The 24,599-nt window shown below is 47.1% G+C and overlaps 1 protein-coding gene across 1 annotated transcript in view; it reads left to right on the top strand.

Annotated features, from left to right (window-relative positions):
- The window catches only part of LOC137380511 (catenin alpha-3-like), a 2,550,805-nt gene extending 2,530,503 nt beyond the window's left edge, over nt 1-20,302 (top strand). Inside the window, exon 20 of the mRNA XM_068052420.1 lies at nt 20,015-20,302. Within this exon, the coding sequence (XP_067908521.1) occupies nt 20,015-20,302 (288 nt within the window). The remainder of the gene's footprint in view (nt 1-20,014) is intronic.
- The last annotated feature ends 4,297 nt before the right edge of the window (nt 20,303-24,599 follow it).

Here is a 24,599-nt window from a genome sequence, read left to right on the forward strand (position 1 = left end):
CCCAAAGCCTTGAATCTGTGTCCCCTAGTCTTTGTACCATCAACTAATAGGAACAGTTTTTCCTTGTCTACCTTATCTATACCTGCCAGAATCTTGCACACCTCTATTAAATTCCCCCTCCACCTGCTTTGCTGCATGAGAAACAAACCCAGTTTCTCCAGCCTAAGCAAGGAGCTAAATTACCTCATCCCTGGAATCATTCTACTAAGTCTCCTCTGCACCCCCTCAAGGACCCTCACATCCTTCCTAAAGTATGGTGCCGAGAACTGGACACAATACTCCAGTTGTGACCCAAACAGAGCTCGATAAATGTTCAGCAAAATTCCCCTGCTTTGTAGAGAAACATTGACCATTGCTGACCTCTCCTAGACCGGGACCTAGACAGAGTGGGCTGGATCTTAAGAGCCAGCTGTCGCTCTCGGCGGTGAGCACAAAAAAGGCGACTTAGAGCCGCCGCCATCTCCCACGTGGCAACTCATTTAAATTCTGGGGTGGCCCGCCCCTCCCCCAATCAGGTGGAGGGGACAGGCTGTCCAACACTGGCAATGGCATCAGCTGCCTGTGAGCAGGCACTGTTGCCAATTTTAAAGGGCAGCCAGCCCTGCAAGCATATTTAAATTTTTAAAGATACACCCTCCCAAAATTTATCCAATAAAATTCTAACGCCCCTTTCCCACCTCCCCCCCAATCACAATTACATTAACAATTTTCCCTTCCCCCACAAAGCATTTACCTTTTAAATCTGACCTTCGCACCCCTGCCCCAGACTGCACAAAGTTTAAAGTTCACCCCTTCACACCATCCCCTGCACTCATTACGTTTATTTGACCCTGTTCCTCCCTCCCACCCCCGCACTGGAAATCTTAACTCCTCCCCCCTCCCCACCAGTGCCATGCCGGCTTTCCCCAGACGGGGAATTGAAAGCGTGGGAGTGCCGGCCGCTGCACTGAGGATCACGGAGAGCCTGGAAAATTAAAGGTAAGTTCATTTAAATTTATTCATCTCGTTAATTTAAATATTGAAATTAAGGTTGCGTCGCTCAGCGGCGAAGGGAGCCACCACAGAACCTCGCTGCTGCCGGGAGGATCGGCCGGGCTCTGTCGGTGTCAAGCTCCGTGGCGGGCCTCTGCCACAACCATCTTCTGGCCACCCCACCACGGAGCCCGACGTCGTGGGCTTGATAAAATCCAACCGAGTGAGTGAAGAGTGAGCTAACGCTCTGCAATCATTCTGGCCCTCCAGCTGTAACAAGGACATCGGGAAAGAACAGGAAAGGTTATCAGTCCCACCGTTATCTGTACACATTCCTCTGTCCATTACACAGCATGAGTTGTGGATTTCTCTCTGTCTTGCTATCCCCCCCAGTGAAAATGCATCCAAGGAGAATGCAGGAGAAAAACTCAACACGCTTGCTTTTTAGTTCATTAAGAATTTATTTTAATATATGTCAAATCCGCACCAGTTGCAAATCTGCCACAGAGGGAGTGCAACGAAGATTCACCAGACTTGTTCCCGGGATGGCGGGACTGTCCTATGAAGAGAGATTATGGAAACTGGGCCTGTATTCTCTAGAGTTTCGTAGAATGAGAGGTGATCTCATTGAAACCAACAAAATACTTAAAGGGATAGACAGGATAGATGCAGCTCAGATGTTTCCCCTGGTTGGGGAGTCTCGAACCGGGGACAAAATTTCAAAATAAGGGGGAAGCCACTTAGGACAGAGATGAGGAGAAATTTCTTTCCTCAGAGGGTTGTGAATCTTTGGAATTCTCTACCCCAGAGGGCTGTGGAAGCTCAGTCATTGAGTATGTTTAAAGCACAGATTGATAGACTTCTAAATGCCAATGACATAAGGGGATATGGAGATAGTGTGGGAAAAAGGCATTGAAGTGGATGATCAGCCATGATCATATTGAATGGTGGGGCAGGCTCAATGGGCTGCATGGCCTACTCCTGCTCCTATATTCCTATCTTGCAGGGCTTTTTTTCCCGAAGCCTGTGTTGTAATTTTGCATGCATTCCTTTTTATCTCAGAAAATCAGGCATGCTGTGGAAGTTGCAACTGGTGCAGCAGATGATAAATGCTTCATTCTTTATTATTCATTGGATGAACTGCAGATCCGGTAAACTGCTGTCACTTTGGGGTTGATTTTGACCTTTGGGTGACTGACCCAGAGAAATGCGCTGGTCAACACCCCCATTCTGATGGCCATTTTGAAGCCCAGGTCTCAATTTAAAAAAATAAAGAGGGAGAAATTAGAGTATGGGAGTAAGCTAGCAAGGAATGTGAAAACAGACAGTAAAAACTTCTACAAATATATATAAAGGAAGACAGTAGCTGAAGTAAGTGTTGGTCCCTTAGAGGATAAGACTGGGGAATTAATAGTGGGACACAAGGAAATGGCAGAGACTTTGAACAAGTATTTTGTATCTGTTTTCACTGTAGAAGACACAAAAAGTGTCCCCAGAATTGTAGAAAATCAAGAGGCAAAAGGGAGGGAGGAACTTAAAACAATCACCATCACTAGAGAAAATGTACTAGGAAAACTAATGGGACTAAAGGCTGACAAGTTCCCTGGACCTGATGGTCTGCATCCTAGGGTCTTAAAAGAAGTGGCTGCAGAGATAGTGGATGCATTGGTTGTAATGTTGCAAAATTCCCTAGATTCTGGAAAGGTCCCAGCAGATTGGAAAACTGCAAGTGTAACACCTCTATTCAAGAAAGGTTGGGGGGAGTCAACATGGTTTTATGAAAGGGAAATCATGTTTAACAAATTTGTTAGAGTTCTTCAAGGATGTAACAAGCAGGGCGGATAAAGGGGAACCAGTAGATGTAGTGTATTTGTATTTCCAAAAGGTATTCGATAAGGTGCCACATAAAAGATTACTACATAAGAGCCCATGGCATTAGGGGTATTATATTATAGCATGGATAGAGGTCTGGCTCACTAACGGGAAATGGAGAGTCTGGATAAATGGGTCATTTCAGGTTGGCAAACTGTAACTAGTGGAGAGCCACAGGGATCAGTGCAGGGGCCTCAACTATTTACCATCTATATTAATGAGAAGGGACCGAGCGTTTTGTAGCCAAATTTACGAACAATACAAAGATAGGTAGGAAAGCAGAAGAACATAAGAAATAAGAGCAGGATTAGGCCATTCGGCTGCTCGAGCCTGCTCCGCCATTCAATAAGATCATGGCTGATCTAATTGTGGCCTTAAATCCACTTTCCTGCCGCACCCTCCCCATAACCCTTTATTCCCTTGTAGAATATAAGACCCCAATTTGCATATTTAAAGAGGCCTGTCACCTAAAACAGGCAGACATTTTGGACACCCAGCAGTAGTCTCCTTTTCTAAATGGCACTGGCCACATCGCCGATGTTAATGGTTTGGGGAGGCTACTGACCCCATTTTGAGGCAATTACCACCCTGTTAATACCAGGAGAGGGCAGTGAGAATCAACACCTTTGAGGCTGTGAAGTGATCTATCCCACCTGTGTTAAAAAGGGCGGCACAGTGGCGCAGTGGTTAGCACTGCAGCCTCACAGCTCCAGGGACCCGGGTTCAATTCTGGGTTTTGCCCGTGTGGAGTTTGCAAGTTCTCCCTGTGTCTGCGTGGGTTTTCGCCGGGTGCTCCGGTTTCCTCCCACAGCCAAAAGACTTGCAGGTGATAGGTAAATTAACCATTATAAATTGCCCCTAGTGTAGGTAGGGAATATGGGATTATTGTAGGGTTAGTATAAATGGGTGGTTGTTGCTCGGCACAGACTCGGTGGGCCGAAGGGCCTGTTTCAGTGCTGTATCTCTAAATAAAATAAAATAAATAAAAATATGGCATCAATCCCCACGCCACCACCCACAATGGTCTCTGGAATTTCTAGTCCTATGTGTGCCCCTTTAACTTTACCAAGTTTGATTCAACTCCCTTTTTTTTGCAGCAGGCTGGAGATGGTCATTAACACAGGGTGCTTCAGTTTCAGTGCTTCAATGTTAATTCATTCTTTGGTGTTGTCACATCCAATACTTCAGCTCTCTTTCTATGCCATGAATATCCTCTACTGCCAAAATTACATGAAGAAATGGACAAAAGAAGCAATGAGAATTTTATGTATACATATATATAGAAAAGTGATAACAGCTGTGACACTTACTGCTTAAAATGGTGGTCTGGGAAATGTCAAATCAGGGGGAGGGTTCGGTGTAGGGTTTTGGGCTAAAGTACTGCAATCACTGCACTCGAGTAAGAACAGGGATTACAGCAGGTGCTGATTGAGGCCAGCCAGCTTGATAAAAGGAAGAGTTAAAACACTAGGCAAAGCACTCAATCAAATAGCTCAGCCTCAGTTACAACCAGCTGTGATTCCATTCTGTTTTCTTTATTAAAGGCAAAGGAATTTTTGATTCTGCTGAAATCACACAAGATAAATAAAGATGAGGAAGTTCATGGAATTCATCTGTCCAGGGAAAAATAAACTTACAGTATCTCCTCTCATCAGGCAGAATTTTAACATTTAGACCCACTTGCAACAGGGGAGGCCATCAATGGGTCAGGAACTCAAGAATTACTGGACCGGTCTTTACAATGGCTTTTTAACTCAGCCACGGCATTAGCAACCTGCTTCCAGGTTTCTCAACCAATCAGAGTGGGCAGGCATGATGACAACATACACCTGATAGTTAAAAGGGCCTCTATTTAAAGGGACCCCAGTTGGGGTCAGAATGGATCCATTATAGAATTATCAGGGCAGAGGCACCAATGATGGAGTCTCAACATGGGAAGGCTGCTTCCTCCAGTTCTCAGAGGCCTCCCTGGAGGTCATGCTGTGGGCTGTAAGGACCCACAGAAAAACACTCTTCCCAGTGGATAGGAGAAAGAGGCCAGCCTCGGAAACCAAGCAAGCTTGACCGGAAATGGCTCAGGAGATCAGCAGCAGGAGTTTGGCGCCTCGCACATGGATAGTGCCAAACGAGGTTGAATGACCTCACCAGGGCAGGAAAGGTGAGTGTCATCCCACATTCAAGTGCCAACTTCCACACTGACTTCCCCACTATTCTCTTGTGCAGCACTTCTCAAGCCAACACAACTTGTAGCGTCACCCATTCATCTCACTTGAGACCCTTCCTCACATCTCCATCTGAAAACCACCACAGACACTCATCTTATTGCAGTCTGATACCCATCCTTCACAGTCACCCTCCACAAGTGTCTTCCTTCCATCTTCTCAAAGCATTCCATTTCTCACACTTATAACTCTCTGATTTCTCTCCTTTTAGAAGAAGAGAGCACAGAATTCGAGGGAGAGACAGAGAACCGCTGGTGGGCCTTCCAGTCATTGCCTCCTTGACCGCTGCAGAGGAGGCAGCCATGGAGATCAACAAGGTGGTGGAGTGCATGGCCATTGGAGATGGAGAGATGGGGGGTCTCACAGATTCCTGGTGATGGAATTAGATGTCACACTACAAACAACAATCACATTGACTTGCCATCGCCAGTAACTGAAATATGATCATCAGCAGAATGATGACTTTGAACCCTTTACCCTTGTTAGTTCTAATTCATGTCTTTCATCTCTCAAAGCTCCTTCAAGCGTGGTGCAGGAGCTAGTGCCAGAGGAGACTGAGGAGTCCTCGGAGGAGGTCATGACCTCTGAAGAAGCACCGTCACATGACGCATGTGCACACTCCACCAGCCCAGATGCACACACCTCAGTGGGGCTTCCTAAGGAGATAGCTAGGTTGTCACATGGTGAATCACACATCACAAGTGAGCAGGAGCAGGTATTGGAGACAGGGACAGTAGTAGAGCGCCCTCATCAGAGGGCTAAGGACATATCAAGCTCTGCTCAACTGAACGCAGTTGCTGAGCCTTGTGGGGTGGGGTGGAGGGGGGAAGGTCATCGATGAAGAGGACTATTCTGCAGCAGCAGCAGAAAATATGTGAGGTTCCATCAGCATTTCCAGAGGCACTGTGCACCATTGGAGAGAGATTGGAGGAATCCGTTTCCAGCATGAGTGCCATGATATCTCAGGCCTTTGTGCTGATGCCAACACCAATGGAAAGAGTAGCCATCTGCATTGAGAAACAGATGTGTCAGGTAATTGAGTACATGCTGGCCCTCACCAATGTCCTGTACATTCAGTCTGTCAGTGTAAATAAGAGAGCCTTGCCCTAACCGTTCAGTATGTCACTGAAGTGCAGCAAAGTGCTCTCCACTTCTTGGCTAGCAGGGAGGTGTGTGACTGGGCCATGAGAAAGGGAACATGGACGTGGGAACTCTGCTCAGAGCACTCCCATTCCTCCCCCCTTGCCCCACCCCCACCATCCCCCTGCCCCCGCCAGTCAGAACCCCACATGCTGCCTCCTATCCCGTTGGCAAAGTCTGTCCCTGCACAGGTGTAGATGCGGCAGTCTTTGACGGGAGCCTCACAAGCTCCACAACATAGAGGACGCCTGCCAAGAAGATGTGTGCTGTCGGGGCATTGGAATAAGTAGCCTGCTTTAATCTTTGCTGAAGCCAGAGTGGTAGCACCACGTAGAAGTTATCGGAAAATGAATAGAAAGACTTTGTAGTTTCACAAGAGTATTTACACTTCTGTCACTGTGTCAATTTTATTGTCAATGTTAATAAACTTTATTTCAAGTCTCCATTATGCAATCATCTGCATTGTTGTCTCGCCCCTGCCGAGTGACCATCAGCCTTGAGGGAAATGGTCTGACCAGAGTGGAAGATGAGAAATAGGTGTGAATGAGATGGAATAATTATCAGCTGTAGGAATGCTTTGTGTTTGGGGATGGTTGTCAGGGGTTCAGCATTATTAGGGTGTCATACAGCCTCACAGTCTCAGGTTAGCTGAGTCGTGCCTGTATGAGACTGTCATGGGCATCTCTGTAAGCTAGGTGAACAACTGCAGGACCTTGGCCACCAAAGATGCTGAGCGATCATCACCTTCCTCTTCCTGCAGCTCCAGTCCCCTTTGCCGCACTATGTTGTGCAAGGCGCTGCAGACCACTATCATTCGGGAGACCCTGTCTTGCACCCACTTGCTTTTATATTGCTTTACCCCATTCTTCCTACCAAAATATATGACTTTACCTCAAGAGACCCTAAGGTTTTTGCCATCACTTCTCCACCCAGAAGTCCATTCCATGCATTCATCATTCTGTGCATGCGGTTCTTCCTGATGTCAGCCCACAATGTAGTCTATTAGCCTTTACTGAATGGCTTGGAGTGGTACTCTAGGTTCCTTTTTGGTCTCCTAACTTCAAGACGAAAGAATCCCGATTCCGTCAGACTTTCAGGTTTGCTCAATCCTCTGATGTTTCTGATCGGCCTCATAACATCTCCCTTCCCCCTCCGTAGCTTTGAGGGTAATGTGTGCCTTGACGATCAAAAGTGAACACAGTAGTCGAACTGGGTCTGTCTAGAGCAGTATTAGAATGGCATCCCTTAAATTAGACTTTGTGAGTTGAAGCCAGTGGATTTAAAATGAACTGCCAACTTGCTATCTGTTGCCTGTTATGCACCAGCACACAAAGTCAAGGTCTACCCCTGCTGGTCTAAAAATAAATTCTGCAGTCTCGTCACCTGGCTTATGGCTGCATGACTGTTTTTTAACATATTGAATGCCAAACACAAAATCACTCAAATTTACCTTTAGCTGTTGGTATACTGCACATATCACACCCATTTTCACCATACATAGCATGCTATTGTTTTCTGCCAATCTGCAATACTTTGAATTGGTCTCTATTAGATTTCACCTGCCATTGTTTTTGTCAGAATTGCAAAAAGTTGGAAATATAACAGGTTTTAAGCAAGCACAGAGGCAGGGTAACAAGGGGCAGGGGAAAAGAACAAAAGAGAAAGTCTGTGATAGGATGGAACAAGTTAAAAGAGACAAACCGAAATGCTAGTTCTGGTGAAAGGTAATTGACGTGAAATGTTAACCCTTTTGCTTTCTCCACAGGTGTTATCTGACTTCCTTAGTATTCCCAGAGATTTCTGTTTTTATTTCAGATTTCCAGCATCCACAGTATTTTGCTTTTGTTTTAGTGTTTAATTCACTTCCACTTCTCTTCCAGGAATGCCTACCTTAAGGAAGCCTCTGCTCTTCTTTCCAACAGGATTTTCATCACAGGCCTTCCCTTTTTTTTCCCTCCCATCCCCCTCTCCTCTTTCCCTGCCTCTGCATTTGCTTAAAAACTGCTACATCTGTAACTTTTGCAAGTAACTGAAAGTGTTAGTGTTGATGTATGCTGTTAGCTGTAGTAGTTTAAGGTTCTATAAAGTTTTCATTTTCACATAAATCAGTATCTAAAAGAGAAGATTTGAATATTATGAAACAGTGCAATTGAGTTTTTATTTACCAAAACCAAAAATGTTAGATTTGAAGAGAACGAAACAGAAATTTACTCCATCCCCCATTCGCTTCCCTCTGAACCAATCCATGGATGCATTTGTCCTTCAGTGACAATCTTCACTTTTATGGGACTAAATGTTACAGTATTCATGATAGTCAGTGTTGGTGCTTCACACTGAGGGGTGAGTTGGGGAGGCCCAGCAGAGAGGGGAAATTTGGTACTGGTGCTGGACGAGACAGTCACACGCTAACCAGTTTGGATACTGTGTGATATGGTAGTTAGTGTGCGTGAGATTGGTTTAGTCTCCCAAAATATCACCATACCAGTTTGTGGGATCTGCTGTGTGCAAATTGGCTGTCTCTTTTTCTACATTAAAAGAGTGATTACACTTCAAAAAAACTTAATTGGCTGTAAAGCACTTTGGGATGTCCAGTGGTCATGAAAGTTGTTATATAAATGCAAGTCTTTTTAATACTGTGCATCAGCCAAAGTCAGAGGCATCCAACCCTAGGAGCCCCTCGGCTGACTAAGTAGGAAGCAGTACACAAATGACAGTGATTATCCCTGGGGTCAACTGGCAATAGACCAGCCCTGGGGAATCCAAAGCAACAGCTCCCATTGAGGTGAATAGTGAGCACTCTCTGAAACATGTATCTATCCCCATGCCCTTTGCCTCTCTCTGACACATGTATCTATCCCCATGCCCTTTGCCTCTCTCTGACACATGTATCTATCCCTGTGCCCTTTGCCTCTCTCTGACACATGTGTCTATCCCCATGCCCTTTGCCTCTCTCTGACACATGTATCTATCCCCATGCCCTTTGCCTCTCTCTGACACATGTATCTATCCCCATGCCCTTTGCCTCTCTCTGACACATGTGTCTATCCCCGTGCCCTTTGCCTCTCTCTGAAACATGTATCTATCCCCGTGCCCTTTGCCTCTCTCTGACACATGTGTCTATCCCCGTGCCCTTTGCCTCTCTCTGACACATGTATCTATCCCCGTGCCCTTTGCCTCTCTCTGAAACATGTATCTATCCCCATGCCCTTTGCCTCTCTCTGAAACATGTATCTATCCCCATGCCCTTTGCCTCTCTCTGACACATGTATCTTTCCCCATGCCCTTTGCCTCTCTCTGAAACATGTATCTATCCCCATGCCCTTTGCCTCTCTCTGAAACATGTATCTATCCCCATGCCCTTTGCCTCTCTCTGAAACATGTATCTATCCCCGTGCCCTTTGCCTCTCTCTGAAACATGTATCTATCCCCATGCCCTTTACCTCTCTCTGAAACATGTATCTATCCCCATGCCCTTTGCCTCTCTCTGAAACATGTATCTATCCCCATGCCCTTTGCCTCTCTCTGACACATGTATCTTTCCCCATGCCCTTTGCCTCTCTCTGAAACATGTATCTATCCCCATGCCCTTTACCTCTCTCTGAAACATGTATCTATCCCCGTGCCCTTTGCCTCTCTCTGAAACATGTATCTATCCCCGTACCCTTTGCCTCTCTCTGAAACATGTATCTATCCCCATGCCCTTTGCCTCTCTCTGAAACATGTATCTATCCCCATGCCCTTTGCCTCTCTCTGACACATGTATCTATCCCTGTGCCCTTTGCCTCTCTCTGACACATGTATCTATCCCCGTGCCCTTTGCCTCTCTCTGACACATGTATCTATCCCCATGCCCTTTGCCTCTCTCTGAAACATGTATCTATCCCCATGCCCTTTGCCTCTCTCTGACAGATGTATCTATCCCCATGCCCTTTGCCTCTCTCTGACACATGTATCTATCCCCATGCCCTTTGCCTCTCTCTGAAACATGTATCTATCCCCATGCCCTTTGCCTCTCTCTGACAGATGTATCTATCCCCATGCCCTTTGCCTCTCTCTGACACATGTATCTATCCCCATGCCCTTTGCCTCTCTCTGACACATGTATCTATCCCCATGCCCTTTGCCTCTCTCTGAAACATGTATCTATCCCCATGCCCTTTGCCTCTCTCTGAAACATGTATCTATCCCCATGCCCTTTGCCTCTCTCTGACAGATGTATCTATCCCCATGCCCTTTGCCTCTCTCTGAAACATGTATCTATCCCCATGCCCTTTGCCTCTCTCTGAAACATGTATCTATCCCCATGCCCTTTGCCTCTCTCTGACAGATGTATCTATCCCCATGCCCTTCGCCTCTCTCTGAAACATGTATCTATCCCCATGCCCTTTGCCTCTCTCTGACACATGTATCTATCCCCATGCCCTTTGCCTCTCTCTGACACATGTATCTATCCCCATGCCCTTTGCCTCTCTCTGACACATGTGTCTATCCCCGTGCCCTTTGCCTCTCTCTGAAACATGTATCTATCCCCGTGCCCTTTGCCTCTCTCTGACACATGTGTCTATCCCCGTGCCCTTTGCCTCTCTCTGACACATGTGTCTATCCCCGTGCCCTTTGCCTCTCTCTGAAACATGTATCTATCCCCATGCCCTTTGCCTCTCTCTGAAACATGTATCTATCCCCATGCCCTTTGCCTCTCTCTGAAACATGTATCTATCCCCATGCCCTTTGCCTCTCTCTGACACATGTATCTTTCCCCATGCCCTTTGCCTCTCTCTGACACATGTATCTATCCCCATGCCCTTTGCCTCTCTCTGAAACATGTATCTATCCCCATGCCCTTTGCCTCTCTCTGAAACATGTATCTATCCCCATGCCCTTTACCTCTCTCTGAAACATGTATCTATCCCCGTGCCCTTTGCCTCTCTCTGAAACATGTATCTATCCCCGTGCCCTTTGCCTCTCTCTGAAACATGTATCTATCCCCATGCCCTTTGCCTCTCTCTGAAACATGTATCTATCCCCATGCCCTTTGCCTCTCTCTGACACATGTATCTATCCCTGTGCCCTTTGCCTCTCTCTGACACATGTATCTATCCCCGTGCCCTTTGCCTCTCTCTGACACATGTATCTATCCCCATGCCCTTTGCCTCTCTCTGAAACATGTATCTATCCCCATGCCCTTTGCCTCTCTCTGACAGATGTATCTATCCCCATGCCCTTTGCCTCTCTCTGACACATGTATCTATCCCCATGCCCTTTGCCTCTCTCTGAAACATGTATCTATCCCCATGCCCTTTGCCTCTCTCTGACACATGTATCTATCCCCATGCCCTTTGCCTCTCTCTGACACATGTATCTATCCCCATGCCCTTTGCCTCTCTCTGACACATGTATCTATCCCCATGCCCTTTGCCTCTCTCTGAAACATGTATCTATCCCCATGCCCTTTGCCTCTCTCTGACACATGTATCTATCCCCATGCCCTTTGCCTCTCTCTGACACATGTATCTATCCCCATGCCCTTTGCCTCTCTCTGACACATGTATCTATCCCCATGCCCTTCGCCTCTCTCTGACAGATGTATCTATCCCCATGCCCTTTGCCTCTCTCTGACACATGTATCTATCCCCATGCCCTTTGCCTCTCTCTGACAGATGTATCTATCCCCATGCCCTTTGCCTCTCTCTGAAACATGTATCTATCCCCATGCCCTTTGCCTCTCTCTGACACATGTATCTATCCCCATGCCCTTTGCCTCTCTCTGACACATGTATCTATCCCCATGCCCTTTGCCTCTCTCTGACACATGTATCTATCCCCATGCCCTTTGCCTCTCTCTGAAACATGTATCTATCCCCATGCCCTTTGCCTCTCTCTGACACATGTATCTATCCCCATGCCCTTTGCCTCTCTCTGACAGATGTATCTATCCCAATGCCCTTTGCCTCTCTCTGACAGATGTATCTATCCCCATGCCCTTTGCCTCTCTCTGAAACATGTATCTATCCCCATGCCCTTTGCCTCTCTCTGACACATGTATCTATCCCCATGCCCTTTGCCTCTCTCTGACAGATGTATCTATCCCAATGCCCTTTGCCTCTCTCTGACAGATGTATCTATCCCCATGCCCTTTACCTCTCTCTGACACATGTATCTAACCCCATGCCCTTTGCCTCTCTCTGACACATGTATCTATCCCCATGCCCTTTGCCTCTCTCTGAAACATGTATCTATCCCCATGCCCTTTGCCTCTCTCTGACACATGTATCTATCCCTGTGCCCTTTGCCTCTCTCTGACACATGTATCTATCCCCGTGCCCTTTGCCTCTCTCTGACACATGTATCTATCCCCATGCCCTTTGCCTCTCTCTGAAACATGTATCTATCCCCATGCCCTTTGCCTCTCTCTGACAGATGTATCTATCCCCATGCCCTTTGCCTCTCTCTGACACATGTATCTATCCCCATGCCCTTTGCCTCTCTCTGAAACATGTATCTATCCCCATGCCCTTTGCCTCTCTCTGACAGATGTATCTATCCCCATGCCCTTTGCCTCTCTCTGAAACATGTATCTATCCCCATGCCCTTTGCCTCTCTCTGAAACATGTATCTATCCCCATGCCCTTTGCCTCTCTCTGAAACATGTATCTATCCCCATGCCCTTTGCCTCTCTCTGAAACATGTATCTATCCCCATGCCCTTTGCCTCTCTCTGAAACATGTATCTATCCCCATGCCCTTTGCCTCTCTCTGACAGATGTATCTATCCCCATGCCCTTTGCCTCTCTCTGAAACATGTATCTATCCCCATGCCCTTTGCCTCTCTCTGACACATGTATCTATCCCCATGCCCTTTGCCTCTCTCTGAAACATGTATCTATCCCCATGCCCTTTGCCTCTCTCTGAAACATGTATCTATCCCCATGCCCTTTGCCTCTCTCTGAAACATGTATCTATCCCCATGCCCTTTGCCTCTCTCTGACACATGTATCTATCCCCATGCCCTTTGCCTCTCTCTGAAACATGTATCTATCCCCACGCCCTTTGCCTCTCTCTGACACATGTATTTATCCCCGTGCCCTTTGCCTCTCTCTGACACATGTATCTATCCCCATGCCCTTTGCCTCTCTCTGACACATGTATTTATCCCCATGCCCTTTGCCTCTCTCTGACACATGTATCTATCCCCGTGCCCTTTGCCTCTCTCTGGCACATGTATCTATCCCATGCCCTTTGCCTCTCTCTGACACATGTATCTGTCCCATGGTCTTTGACTCTCCCTGATGTATGCATCTGTCCCCATAACCTTTGACTCTAGCTGTCACATGCATTTATTCCCATGACCTTTGATTCTCCCTGATGTATGCATCTGTCCCCATAACCTTTGACTCTCGCTGTCACATGCATTTATTATCATGACCTTTGATTCTCCCTGATGTATGCATCTGTCCCCATAACCTTTGACTCTCGCTGTCACATGCATTTATTCCCATGACCTTTGATTCTCCCTGACGTATGTATCAGTCCCCATGACCTTTGTCACTTTATGGAAATCCACAGACAGTAAAATTGGACACAGTGTTGAACTGACATTCGAATCTAATCCACACCATTCCTCCCCAAGGTTTAAATCAGGGCTGAAATTTTTTGTTGTTATTTTAATGATAACGGGCTGAATTTTACAGACGCCCCCCCCACCAGCCCCCCGGCCCCAACATCGGGGGTTGCATGGGGTGGGGGACGGAAAATGCATCTGGGAGAGGGCCATGACGCACCCTGATGCGCCGGGAAGGCCCAGCCCGATATTGCAGGCGCCGGAAAGGCCGCATGGTGGCCTCCCCGCGCTTGGCGAATGGGACTGTCATTTAAATAGTTAAATTAATTAAAATCAATGAATTAATGAGACCTATGTTCCCGCAGTCTGTCCCGGTGCGATCTTCATGCAGTTGGCCGGAATTCTCTGTGCAGTGGGTGGGAAGTGGGTTCAAAGTCATATCATTGGTGTTACGGATGTTGAGAAGGGTTATAGTTTAAAGTTTAATGCACTTTGCGGGGGGAAGATCAGGTGGAGAAGGTAAGTAAGTGTTTTGGATGGGAAAGAGCAAGTAATGAATTAAATTGTTATTGGGGTGGGTGGGAGAGGGGCAGAATAAATGTATTTCATTTTTATTATTGAATGTCTCTTTAAATATTTAAATTGAATGGTAGGGCTCGAAGCCCTTTAAAAATGGCCTGAGTGCCTGTGCACAGGCAGTTGTCACCATTGCTGGGGACAGACAGCCCGTCCCCTCCACCTCATCGTCGGGGTGGGGGAGGGGGGGGGGCCGCCCCGGCTATTTAAAAGGACCGCTGCGCTTTATATCGCTGTGGCTCTGCGACATGTGGTCTGTGCCCGCTGCCGAAATAAATTTCAGCCCAACATTTCCTTGACATCTTTGAACTCTGCTGAATATTGAGAATAACATGGTGGATTTGTAACATGGTTGTAAATTCTGTTGGATTGTTTGTCTGGACGTGTGGGTCAAGTGGGCAGTTACACAGGGGATGGAGCTGTGTCATCAAGCTGGGATCCCCTGCTGGCAAAGCAAATCAGTTTTCATCACCTTTCTAAAAAAATGTTGGCTAATAATTTGAACGTAAAGGTGCAGAAAGCAGCAAATAAATAACTGGTGTGGGATCAGCCTGTGCCAGAGGCTGATAGTATGCCACAGAACAGGCGGTCCAGTAAAGTTCTGAGACAACAGCCTCACATCCCAGCAAGAAAATGGAGAATGACAAACAACAGTCAGGAACCCTTGTTTGATGGTTTTGCTTGCTGAAGTGTCTCAGATGCTGCCTCCTGATACACAGGATATGTTCTCTGTATTGTTCAGGCCTGTTACAAAGGGAGAATGATTAAACCAGCCATTATCAACAAACTTGCATTTATATAGTACCTTGAACATATTAAAATGTTGTCAAGCAAATCCCACCTGCCTCATGCTTATGAGGCATATTAATTTCACCACATGGGCATTAAATTTCAAACTGTTGTTGAAGTGAAGAAAAGACTTGCTTTAAAAGAAAATGCCAGATCTTGGCGGGAAAGAAATTTGCATAATAACAGACAATGTTTGGAAGGACAAAGCAGCCATTCACTGACACATAATAAGTCAATAAAAAGGAATAAAACCAGACGGAGCATCCGGCATCGACCCAGGCACCGGAAATGACAACGGCAAACCCAGCCCTGTCGACCCGACAAAGTCCTCCTTACTAACATCTGGGGGCTTGTGCCAGAGTTAGGAGAGCTGTCCCACAGACTAGTCAAGCAACAGTCTGACATAGTCATACTCACGGAATCATATCTTACAGACAATGTCCCAGACACTGCCATCACCATTCCCGGGTATGTCCTGTCCCACTGGCAGGACAGACCCAGCAGAGGTGGTGGCACAGTGGTATACAGTAGGGAGGGAGTTGCCCTGGGAGTCCTCAACATCGACTCTGGACCCCATGAAGTCTCATGGCATCAGGTCAAACATGGACAAGGACACTTCCTGCTGATTACCACCTACTGCCCTCCCTCAGCTGTTGAGTCAGTACTCCTCCATATTGAACAGCACTTGGAGAAAGCACTGAGGGTGACAAGGGCACAGAATCTACTCTGGGTGGGGGACTTCAATGTCCATCACCAAGAGTGGCTCGGTAGCACCACTACTGACTGAGCTGGCCGAGTCCTAAAGGACATATCTGCTAGACTGGGTATACGGCAGGTGGTGAGGGAACCAACAAGCGGGGAAAACATACTTGACCTCGTCCTCACCAATCTGCCCGCTGCAGATGCATCTGTCCATGACAGTATTGGTAGGAGTGACCACTGCACAGTCGTTGTGGAGACGAAGTCCGGCCTTCACATTGAGGATACACTCCTTCGTGTTGTGTGGCACGACCACCATGCTAAATGGGATAGATTTCGAACAGATCTAGAAATGCAAAACTGGGCATCCTTGAGGCGCTGTGGGCCATCTGCAGCAGCAGAATTGTATTCAACCAGAATCTGTAACCTCATGGCCCGGCATATCTCCCACTCTACCATTACCATCAAGCCAGTAGACCAACCCTGGTTCAATGAAGAGTGCAGGAGGGCATGCCAGGAGCAGCACCAGGCATACCTCAAAATGAGGTGGCAACCTGGTGAAGCTGCAACAGAGGACTATCTGTGTGCCAAACTGCGTAAGCAGCATGTGATAGACAGAGCTAAGCGATTCCATAACCATTGGATCAGATCTAATCTCTGCAGTCCTGCCACATCCAGCCGTAATTGATGGTGGACAATTAAACAACTAACTGGAGGAGGTGGCTCCACAAATATCCCCATCCTCAATGATGGGGGAGCCCAGCACATCAGTGCGAAAGATAAGGCTGAAGCATTTGCAACAATCTTCAGCCAGAAGTGCCGAGTTGATGATCCATCTCAGCCTCCTCCTGAAGTCCCCAGCATCACAGATGCCAGACTTCAGCCAAATCGATTCAAGAAACGACTGAAGGCACTGGATACTGCAAAGGCTATGGGCCCTGACAATATTCCAGCAATAGTACTGAAAACCTGTGCTCCAGAACTTGCAGTGCCCCTAGCCAAGCTGTTCCAGTACAGCTACAACACTGGCATCTACCCATCAATGTGGAAAATTGCCCAGGTATATCCTGTACACAAAAAGCAGGACAAGTCCAACCCGGCCAATTACCACCCCATCAGCCTACTCTCAATCATCAGTAAAGTGATGGAAGGTGTCATCAACAATGCCATCAAGCGGCACTTGCTTAGCAATAGCCTGCTCAGTTTGGGTTCCGCCAGGGCCACTCAGCTCCTGACCTCATTACAGCCTTGGTTCAAACATGGACAAAAGAGCTGAACTCAAGAGGTGAGGTGAGAGTGACTGCCCTTGACATCATGGCAGCATTTGACCGAGGATGGCATCAAGGAGCCCTAGCAAAACTAAGGCCAATGGGAATCAGGGGGAAAACCCTTCGCTGGATGGAGTCATACCTAGAGCAAAAACAATGGTTGTGGTTGTTGGAGGTCAATCATCTGAGCTCCAGGACATCACTACAGGAGTTCCTCAGGGCAGTGTCCTAGGCTCAACCATCTTCAGCTGCTTCATCAATGACCTTTCTTCAGTCATTAGGTCAGAAGTGGGGATGTTCGCTGATGATTGCACAATGTTCAGCACCATTCGTGACTCCTCAGATACTGTAGCAGTCTGTGAAGAAATGCAGCAAGACCTGGACAATATCCAGGCTTGGGCTGATAAGTGGGAAGTAACATTCGCGCCACACAAGTGCCAGGCAATGACCATCTCCAACAGGAGAGAATCTAACCATCTCCCCTTGACATTCAATGGCATTACCATCACTGAATGCCCCACTATCAATATCCTAGGGGTTACCATTGACGAGAAACTGAACTGGAGTAGCCATATAAATACCATAGCTACAAGAGCTGGTCAGAGGCTAGGAATCCTGCGGCGAGTAACTCACCCCCTGACTCCCCAATGCCTGTCCACCATCTACAAGGCACAAGTCAGAAGTGTGATGGAATACTCTCCACTTGCCTGGATGGGTGCAGCTCCAACAACACTCAGGAAGCTCAACACCATCCAGGACAAAGCACTCCCTTCACCATTGATGCACAGTGGCAGCAGTGTGTACCATCTGCAAGATGCACTGCAGCAACCAAGGCTCCTTAGACAGCACCTTCCAAACCCGTGACCTCTATCAACTAGAAGGACAAGGGCAGCAAATGCATGGGAACACCACCACCTGCAAGTTCCCCTCCAAGTCACACACCATTCTGACTTGGAACTATATCGCCGTTCCTTCCCTGTCGCTGGGTCAAAATCCTGGAACTCCCTTCCTAACAGCACTGTGGGTGTACCTACCCCACATGGACTGCAGCGGTTCAAGAAGGCAGCTCGCCACCACCTTCTCAAGGGCAATTAGGGATGGGCAATAAATGCTGGCCTGGCCAGCGATGCCCACATCCCATGAATGAAAAAAAACCATCCAAACCATAATGGACCTTGGGGGGAAATACATTTACATATTAACAGGCAGTGCTTGGAAAGGACAAAGGACCATTCTCTGACACATTCAACCCACAATGGACTTTTGACCACCAGACGTTGAAGGCGGGGGAGCTTGCATTCCACGTTGACTGCTAAGATGGCCGAATACACAAACGGACATGCTCAAACCAGCTAGTCACTTGACTAACCTGCTGGGCTACTTGAGTTTTTTGAATTTGTACAAAAAGTTTGGGCAGAATGCTCCTGGACTGAGAAGATCCGTCCTGGCTGGTTCACCACAGCCTCTCCTGTCTGCTCCCATCTCTTTCTCACAGAACTCCAAATCCACAGAAGACACATGAACCCCAAGAGAGAAAAGTCTTCGACAGCGAACGTTTAAGAAGAATACTGGGCCCCAATGAAAATCAAGATCTACCTACAATCAAGGACTCTACAGTGAGCTCGAAGAACCGTAACACAAAAAACCTCCTCAGATATTGCCTCAAACCTTTCCACTTTATTTCTTCTGTTTTCTATCTGCATGTGTGTATTGTGTCTGCATGCTCGCATCGGCGCGTCGTGTATCCGTAGGTGTTGACCGAATTAGAGTTTAAGTTTAAGTTTAATAAAATTTTGTTTTTCTTCTTTAAACCTGAGAAAACCTGTTGTGTTGGTTTCTTTGCCTTATAATTGGAAAGCGGTGAAAAAGGATTCACCAAGGGGGAGCTGAAAACATAGTGTATTTAAAATTAAACCTGCTACGGTAAGACCAGGTGAAGGCTGAGAGGGAACCCTGGACACCTTTCTCGCCTGGTCGTAACAATGTCCCAAGATGCTTCACAGGAGCATTATCAGATAAACTTTGACACTGAGAGACGTAATGAGCTATTAGGACAGGTAGATCAAAGATGTAGGTTTAAGGTGCATTTGAAAGGAGGAGAGTTAGAGAGGCAGAGAGGTTTAGGGAGGGAGTCCAGAGTAAAGGCCAGCTCGGTTCTGCAAATGAAACACGACCCGAGCCTGACCAGGCCCGAGACCTTTCATTTTATCCCGCGCCCGACCCCACCCCACCCGACCATCAGTTAATTTAGCTTGCGTTTTTCACTTCGTTGCTTATCTGCACAAACTTAAAAAAACTGTAACTAAACAACCTGTTGACTCCAAAAAGTACATTAACATTGGAACCACGTACCGGAGGTGGTGATAGAGTGTGTCCGACCCGGCCCGGCCCGACCTGAGCCCGAATGCCGGACCCGGAAGAGCAACCTGACCCGACCTGAAAGCTGACACATGTCGTCGGGTCCCTTCAGGTTCAGGTTGGATAGCCATGATCTAATCCAGAGTTTAGGGACAAGGCAGCCTAAGGCATGGCCACCAATGATGAGCTGAAGAAAATTGTAGACTCACAAGAGGCCAGAACTGAAGGAGTGCAGAGTTCTCAGGAGGTTTTAAGGCTGGAGGAGATTACAGAGATAGGGAGAAGCGTGGCCATGGAGGGATTGAAACACGAGGATAAAAATTGTAAAGTCAAGGCACTGCCAGATCAGGAGCCAGTGTAGGTCAGCGAGCACAGGGATGACGGGTGAACGAGACCTCTTCAAAGGAAAGGAAACAGCTGAACTGTCTAACAAATGTTAACAAATACCATCATTTCCTAACAATGCAGCTTATATGTTTCAATCACTGAAAAAGCTTGTGTAAAAAAATTTCTTTTGAAGAATTTTATAGGAATTAATTCTTTTCCATTTTTTTTCAATAGTTTGACAGTATTACTTCCCTTATTCAAACTGCCAAGAATTTGATGAATACAGTGGTGGACACGGTGAAAATGTCCTACATCGCATCAACCAAGATCATTAGGCTGCAGAGCCCCTCGGGGGCATGCCACTCCGTTGTCATGTGGAGGATGAAGGTTCCGGAAAAGAAACCTTTGATCAAATGGGAAAAGCCAGAAGACCTGTCGGCTGCAGTGAGGAAGGGCTCCGCTATGAAAAAGATCCACCCTGTTAAAGCCATGAGTGAGTTCAGAGGAAGGAATACTCACTAAAACTACCAATGCATTTTGGGTTTTCACCCATTAACAGGGTGAATCGCTAGTGGCTTTGCATTATTAAAGCTGCATGGTGCCTGCCAATTAGGAACATAGGAATTGCTAGTCGATAGGAGACCAAGATCCATCTAGTTCACCTTCTACCATACTGGCAGACAAATAATACAGCGATAATGGAGTTGTTGCTTAACCACATTAATCAATCTCTATCAATTAGTCTCCAACAGACCCAGGCATGAGAGAAGGAAAACACCAGTGGTGGAGAGCTTTGGGTCCAAAGTCACCTGTTCCTCCAAAGCATGCTACACTTGCCACATGCCATGTTTCAAATAGTTAGATAACACAATGTCACATTTAATAATGCAATACTTTACAAGGTTTGTGCAAAGATCAATTATCAAACTAAAGATATGCCAACAATTATTGGAGTGTGAAGCACTACAAAAATGTATCGAATACAGGGACTATCATTAGACGAATGTCTAGCTGCTCCTCACATTGTCAGATAGGATCTGGTCTAATGGAGCAGCCATGTTGCACTTTGCTAAACTCAAGATTTTAATTTTGGTGGCTAGTTTCCTGGTATGACAGATCCCATAAGTACCTGTTCTATCATAAAATACACAGAATTGTATCATGTATCAACATGTGCGATTACTGTTAAATTTCAACATATGACTGGGGCCAGGCAACTGACCTAAAGGGGCCATCATCGCCACGGCAGGATTGGGTTTAAGCTTAATGGCCCCGGTGCCCCTTACTTTCCATGGTAGTTTTTAAAAATTCATTCATGGGATGTGGGCGTCACTGGTCAGGCCAGCACTTATTGCCCATCCCTAATTGCCCTTAAGAAGGTGAGCTGCCTTCTTGAACTACTGCAGTCCATGTGGGGTAGGTACACCCACAGTGCTGTTAGGAAGGGAGTTCCAGGATTTTGACCCAGCGACAGTGAAGGAATGGCGATATAGTTCCAAGTCAGGATGGTGTGTGACTTGGATGGGAACTTGCAGGTGGTGGTGTTCCCATGCATTTGCTGCCCTTGTCCTTCTAGTTGGTAGAGGTCGCTGGTTTGGAAGGTGATGTCTAAGGAGCCTTGGTGCGCTGCTGCAGTGCATCTTGTAGATGATACACATTGCTGCCACTGTGCATCGGTGATGGAGGGAGTGAATGTTTGTAGTCCCAAGATCAGGGCATTTACATAAAGTGGGCAGCAACTGCGCCAATATTGGCCCAACTGGCATGGCTGCCTCAAGAAATTAGAGCAGGCCAGATCGGCGTCCAGTCTTTTGCCTGATAGGCTGCTTTCCCCATGGTAACCAACCACCCTGCGATCTACTGGTCTAACAATTAAGTAACAGTCACTGACACCCTTAGCGATACTGGATGCCGTGGATCCCTGGTGCCCAGGATTGCTAAAGGCATAAATATGGACACTGCAATGTATGATGTCAGCCCCTCATTTGCATGTGTCCTCCCATTAGTGGGTGGGTCATCCTATATGCTTGCCCAAAGCTAGGCCAGATATTTTGACAGGCAGGTACCTCGCGTAATAGATTCCAATTTATACTTCTACAGATCGTCACCCATCCCCATTATGCCATCCTGATGCCAGATAGGCCGAGGATATTCAGCTCCAATCAGAAATTGGGATAGGCATCAACATGTTGCACCACGGACATTTGACAAAATTATTGACTCAGCCGCAGACATGGGAGTAATTAATTTGAAAATAAAATGTATAACCAACCGAATGCCACAAAACACAGTCTGATTTAAAATGCATTTCTCCCTATTTAGTGAGTACCTGGCACTGTTTATGCTTGCACAAGTAATCAGTGTCTGCCTGCTCACTTGATGCAGAGAATCCGGATAGATGTTCATCTGTCAGGAGTGATCTTGATCTCTCTTGCTGTCTCTTTCCCTTTCTGTGTCAGTCCCTATGCCTTCTCTGTGTCCATCCATCTCCCCTATCTCTCTCCCCTCCTTCTCTCTCTCCCTTTTCCCTCTCTATCCCTCCTCTCTCACTCTCTACTCTATCTCTCCCCACTCTCTCTCTCCCCTCCTCTCCCTTTCTCCTCTCTCTCTCTCGCTCTCTCTATCTCCCTCCTCTCCTCTCCTCTCTCCTCCCCTCTCTCCCCACTCTCCGTCCCCTCTCCCTCTCCTCTCCCTCCATTCTCTGTCTCTCCCTTCTCTCGCTCCCTCCTCTCACTCTCATTGTCTGCGCTTCTCCGTCTCTCGCCCCCCTTCCTCTCTCTCCTTTGCTCTCCTTCTCCCCCTCCCTCTCTCTCTCTCCCTCCTCTCTCCCTCTCCTCTTTCTCTGTCCCTCCTCTCTTGCCCCCTCTCCCTCTCCATCACCCCCCTCCCTCACCCCCCTCCCACTCCTCCTCCCTCTCTCCCCCTGCCTCTCCCACCCCCTCTCCGCTCCCTCCCCCCTCTCTCCCCCTCCCCTCCCCTCTCCCTCCCCCCTCTCTCCCCCCAACATCTCTTTCTCTCACCTATCTCTCTGTCCTTCTCTCTCCCCTCTCTCTCTTCCATCTCCCTCTCCCTTTCTCCACTTTCTCTCCCCCTCCCTTTCCCTTGTCCCCTCCCTCCTCCCTCTCTCTCCCCCCTCTCCCCTTACCCCGCTCCCTGTCACCCCTCCCTCTCTCCCCCCTCCCCCTCTACCCTCTCTCTCTCCCCCTCCCTCTTCCCTTTCTCTCTCCCCCTCATTCACCCCCTCCTTCTTCCCTCTGTCTCTTGCACTCCTTCCCCCTCCTTCTTCCCTCTCCCTCTCAGCCTTGTGATTCCGAGTTCCACATTCCCACCATTCTCTGAAGAAGGATATTTCTCCTGAATTCCCTACTGGATTTATTAGTGACTATCTTACATTTATGACCCCTATTATTGGTCTCTCCTACAAATGGAAACATCTTCTCTACGTCTACTCTATCAGACCTATTCATAATTTTAAAGACCTCTATTAGGTCATCTCTCAGCCTTCTCTTTTCTGGAGGAAAGAGCCCCAGCCTATTCAAGCTTTCCTGATAGTTATAACCTCTCAGTTCTGGTATCACCCTTGTAAAAACAAATGTAATGGGGATGTAACCTCTGCAAAATTATTCTCTTTGCTCCCTGCAAAATAAACTATTTAAAATGATTAAGAGGCTGAGCGATTCATGCTGGACCTAAAGTACATTCATATGATGGGTTTAGCAGCGATGCAAAGTGTTCATGAGCCTAAAGTTGTGGAGTTGGAGTTCAGAGGCCTGAACTGACTCCAGTGAGAAGCCAAGTGAAGCTTCCTCCGCCAGGAAGTTTCACTCCACATCGCTTTGGTGTCACATCAAGCTCTGACTCTGGATTCAGGCTGCACTCACACTGTCAGTGCAGCATTAGTGCAAAGTGAAGTTTCATACTGCTCCTACAGTTGTAGTTTAAATGCATCTTCAGGAATTGCTGCATCTGGTCTCACACCGGGTGTACCCTGTTTACACTGCCTGGCTCGGATTCCAGGTGTTTGCATACATTTACAGAATTCCTCTCTCAGCAATTAAACAGCATGGATAGCAGCCCTCCCACAGTGTAAAATCAATTCCCCATTGGCATAAAAAGGGCCCAGGTGAGCCAGGAAACCACCTGGAAATTTTTCAAAGCCAGCTTGGCATCGTACTAGAGTTTCATTCCATCTGGTGCCAAAGTGAAGTGTTGTGAGACTGAAGCCTCCAGGTTGATTCTCATTGCCCTTGCCTGGAGATAATGGCCTCAAAATGGTGTCAGTAACCTCCCCACTGCATAAACAGCGATACTGCAGCCGGCGCCATTTTGGAAAGGACCTACTGCTGGGTGTCCAAAGTGCCTGCCTGTTTCAGGTGATTGTCCCTTTTAAAAATAATCAGGGTCCTTTGATGTAAATAGGACCCCGATGTCATTTTATCAGAACTGGTTGCGCCTGAGTCTAACCAGTCCACGGGCGATGGAACTGAAGTGGCCATTAAAGTCAAGTGTCAAATTATTGTTGTGGGCCTGGAGGAGCAGGAAGTGAAAAAAATTAGTCTGGGTCACTGCTGTCCCAGGGCCTCCACCCTCTGCAATCCAGTTTTCAGACCCTAAACCAATCATCATCCATGTCATTAAAACACATTAAAGGACATTTAGAATAAAGTATCACAGAACAATTCTACTATACAATAACATTTTAAAAAGTGAATCTTTTTGATTCTGGATAAAGCATAGTTTAGTACAATAATGTCCATTTATCTAGATTGCTATCCATAAGTAATAGTCCCTGCTTCTATTTCCTTAGTATACATCCTTA

Source organism: Heterodontus francisci, chromosome 20, assembly GCF_036365525.1.
Source record: "Heterodontus francisci isolate sHetFra1 chromosome 20, sHetFra1.hap1, whole genome shotgun sequence".
In the NCBI taxonomy this organism is placed as follows: domain Eukaryota; kingdom Metazoa; phylum Chordata; class Chondrichthyes; order Heterodontiformes; family Heterodontidae; genus Heterodontus; species Heterodontus francisci.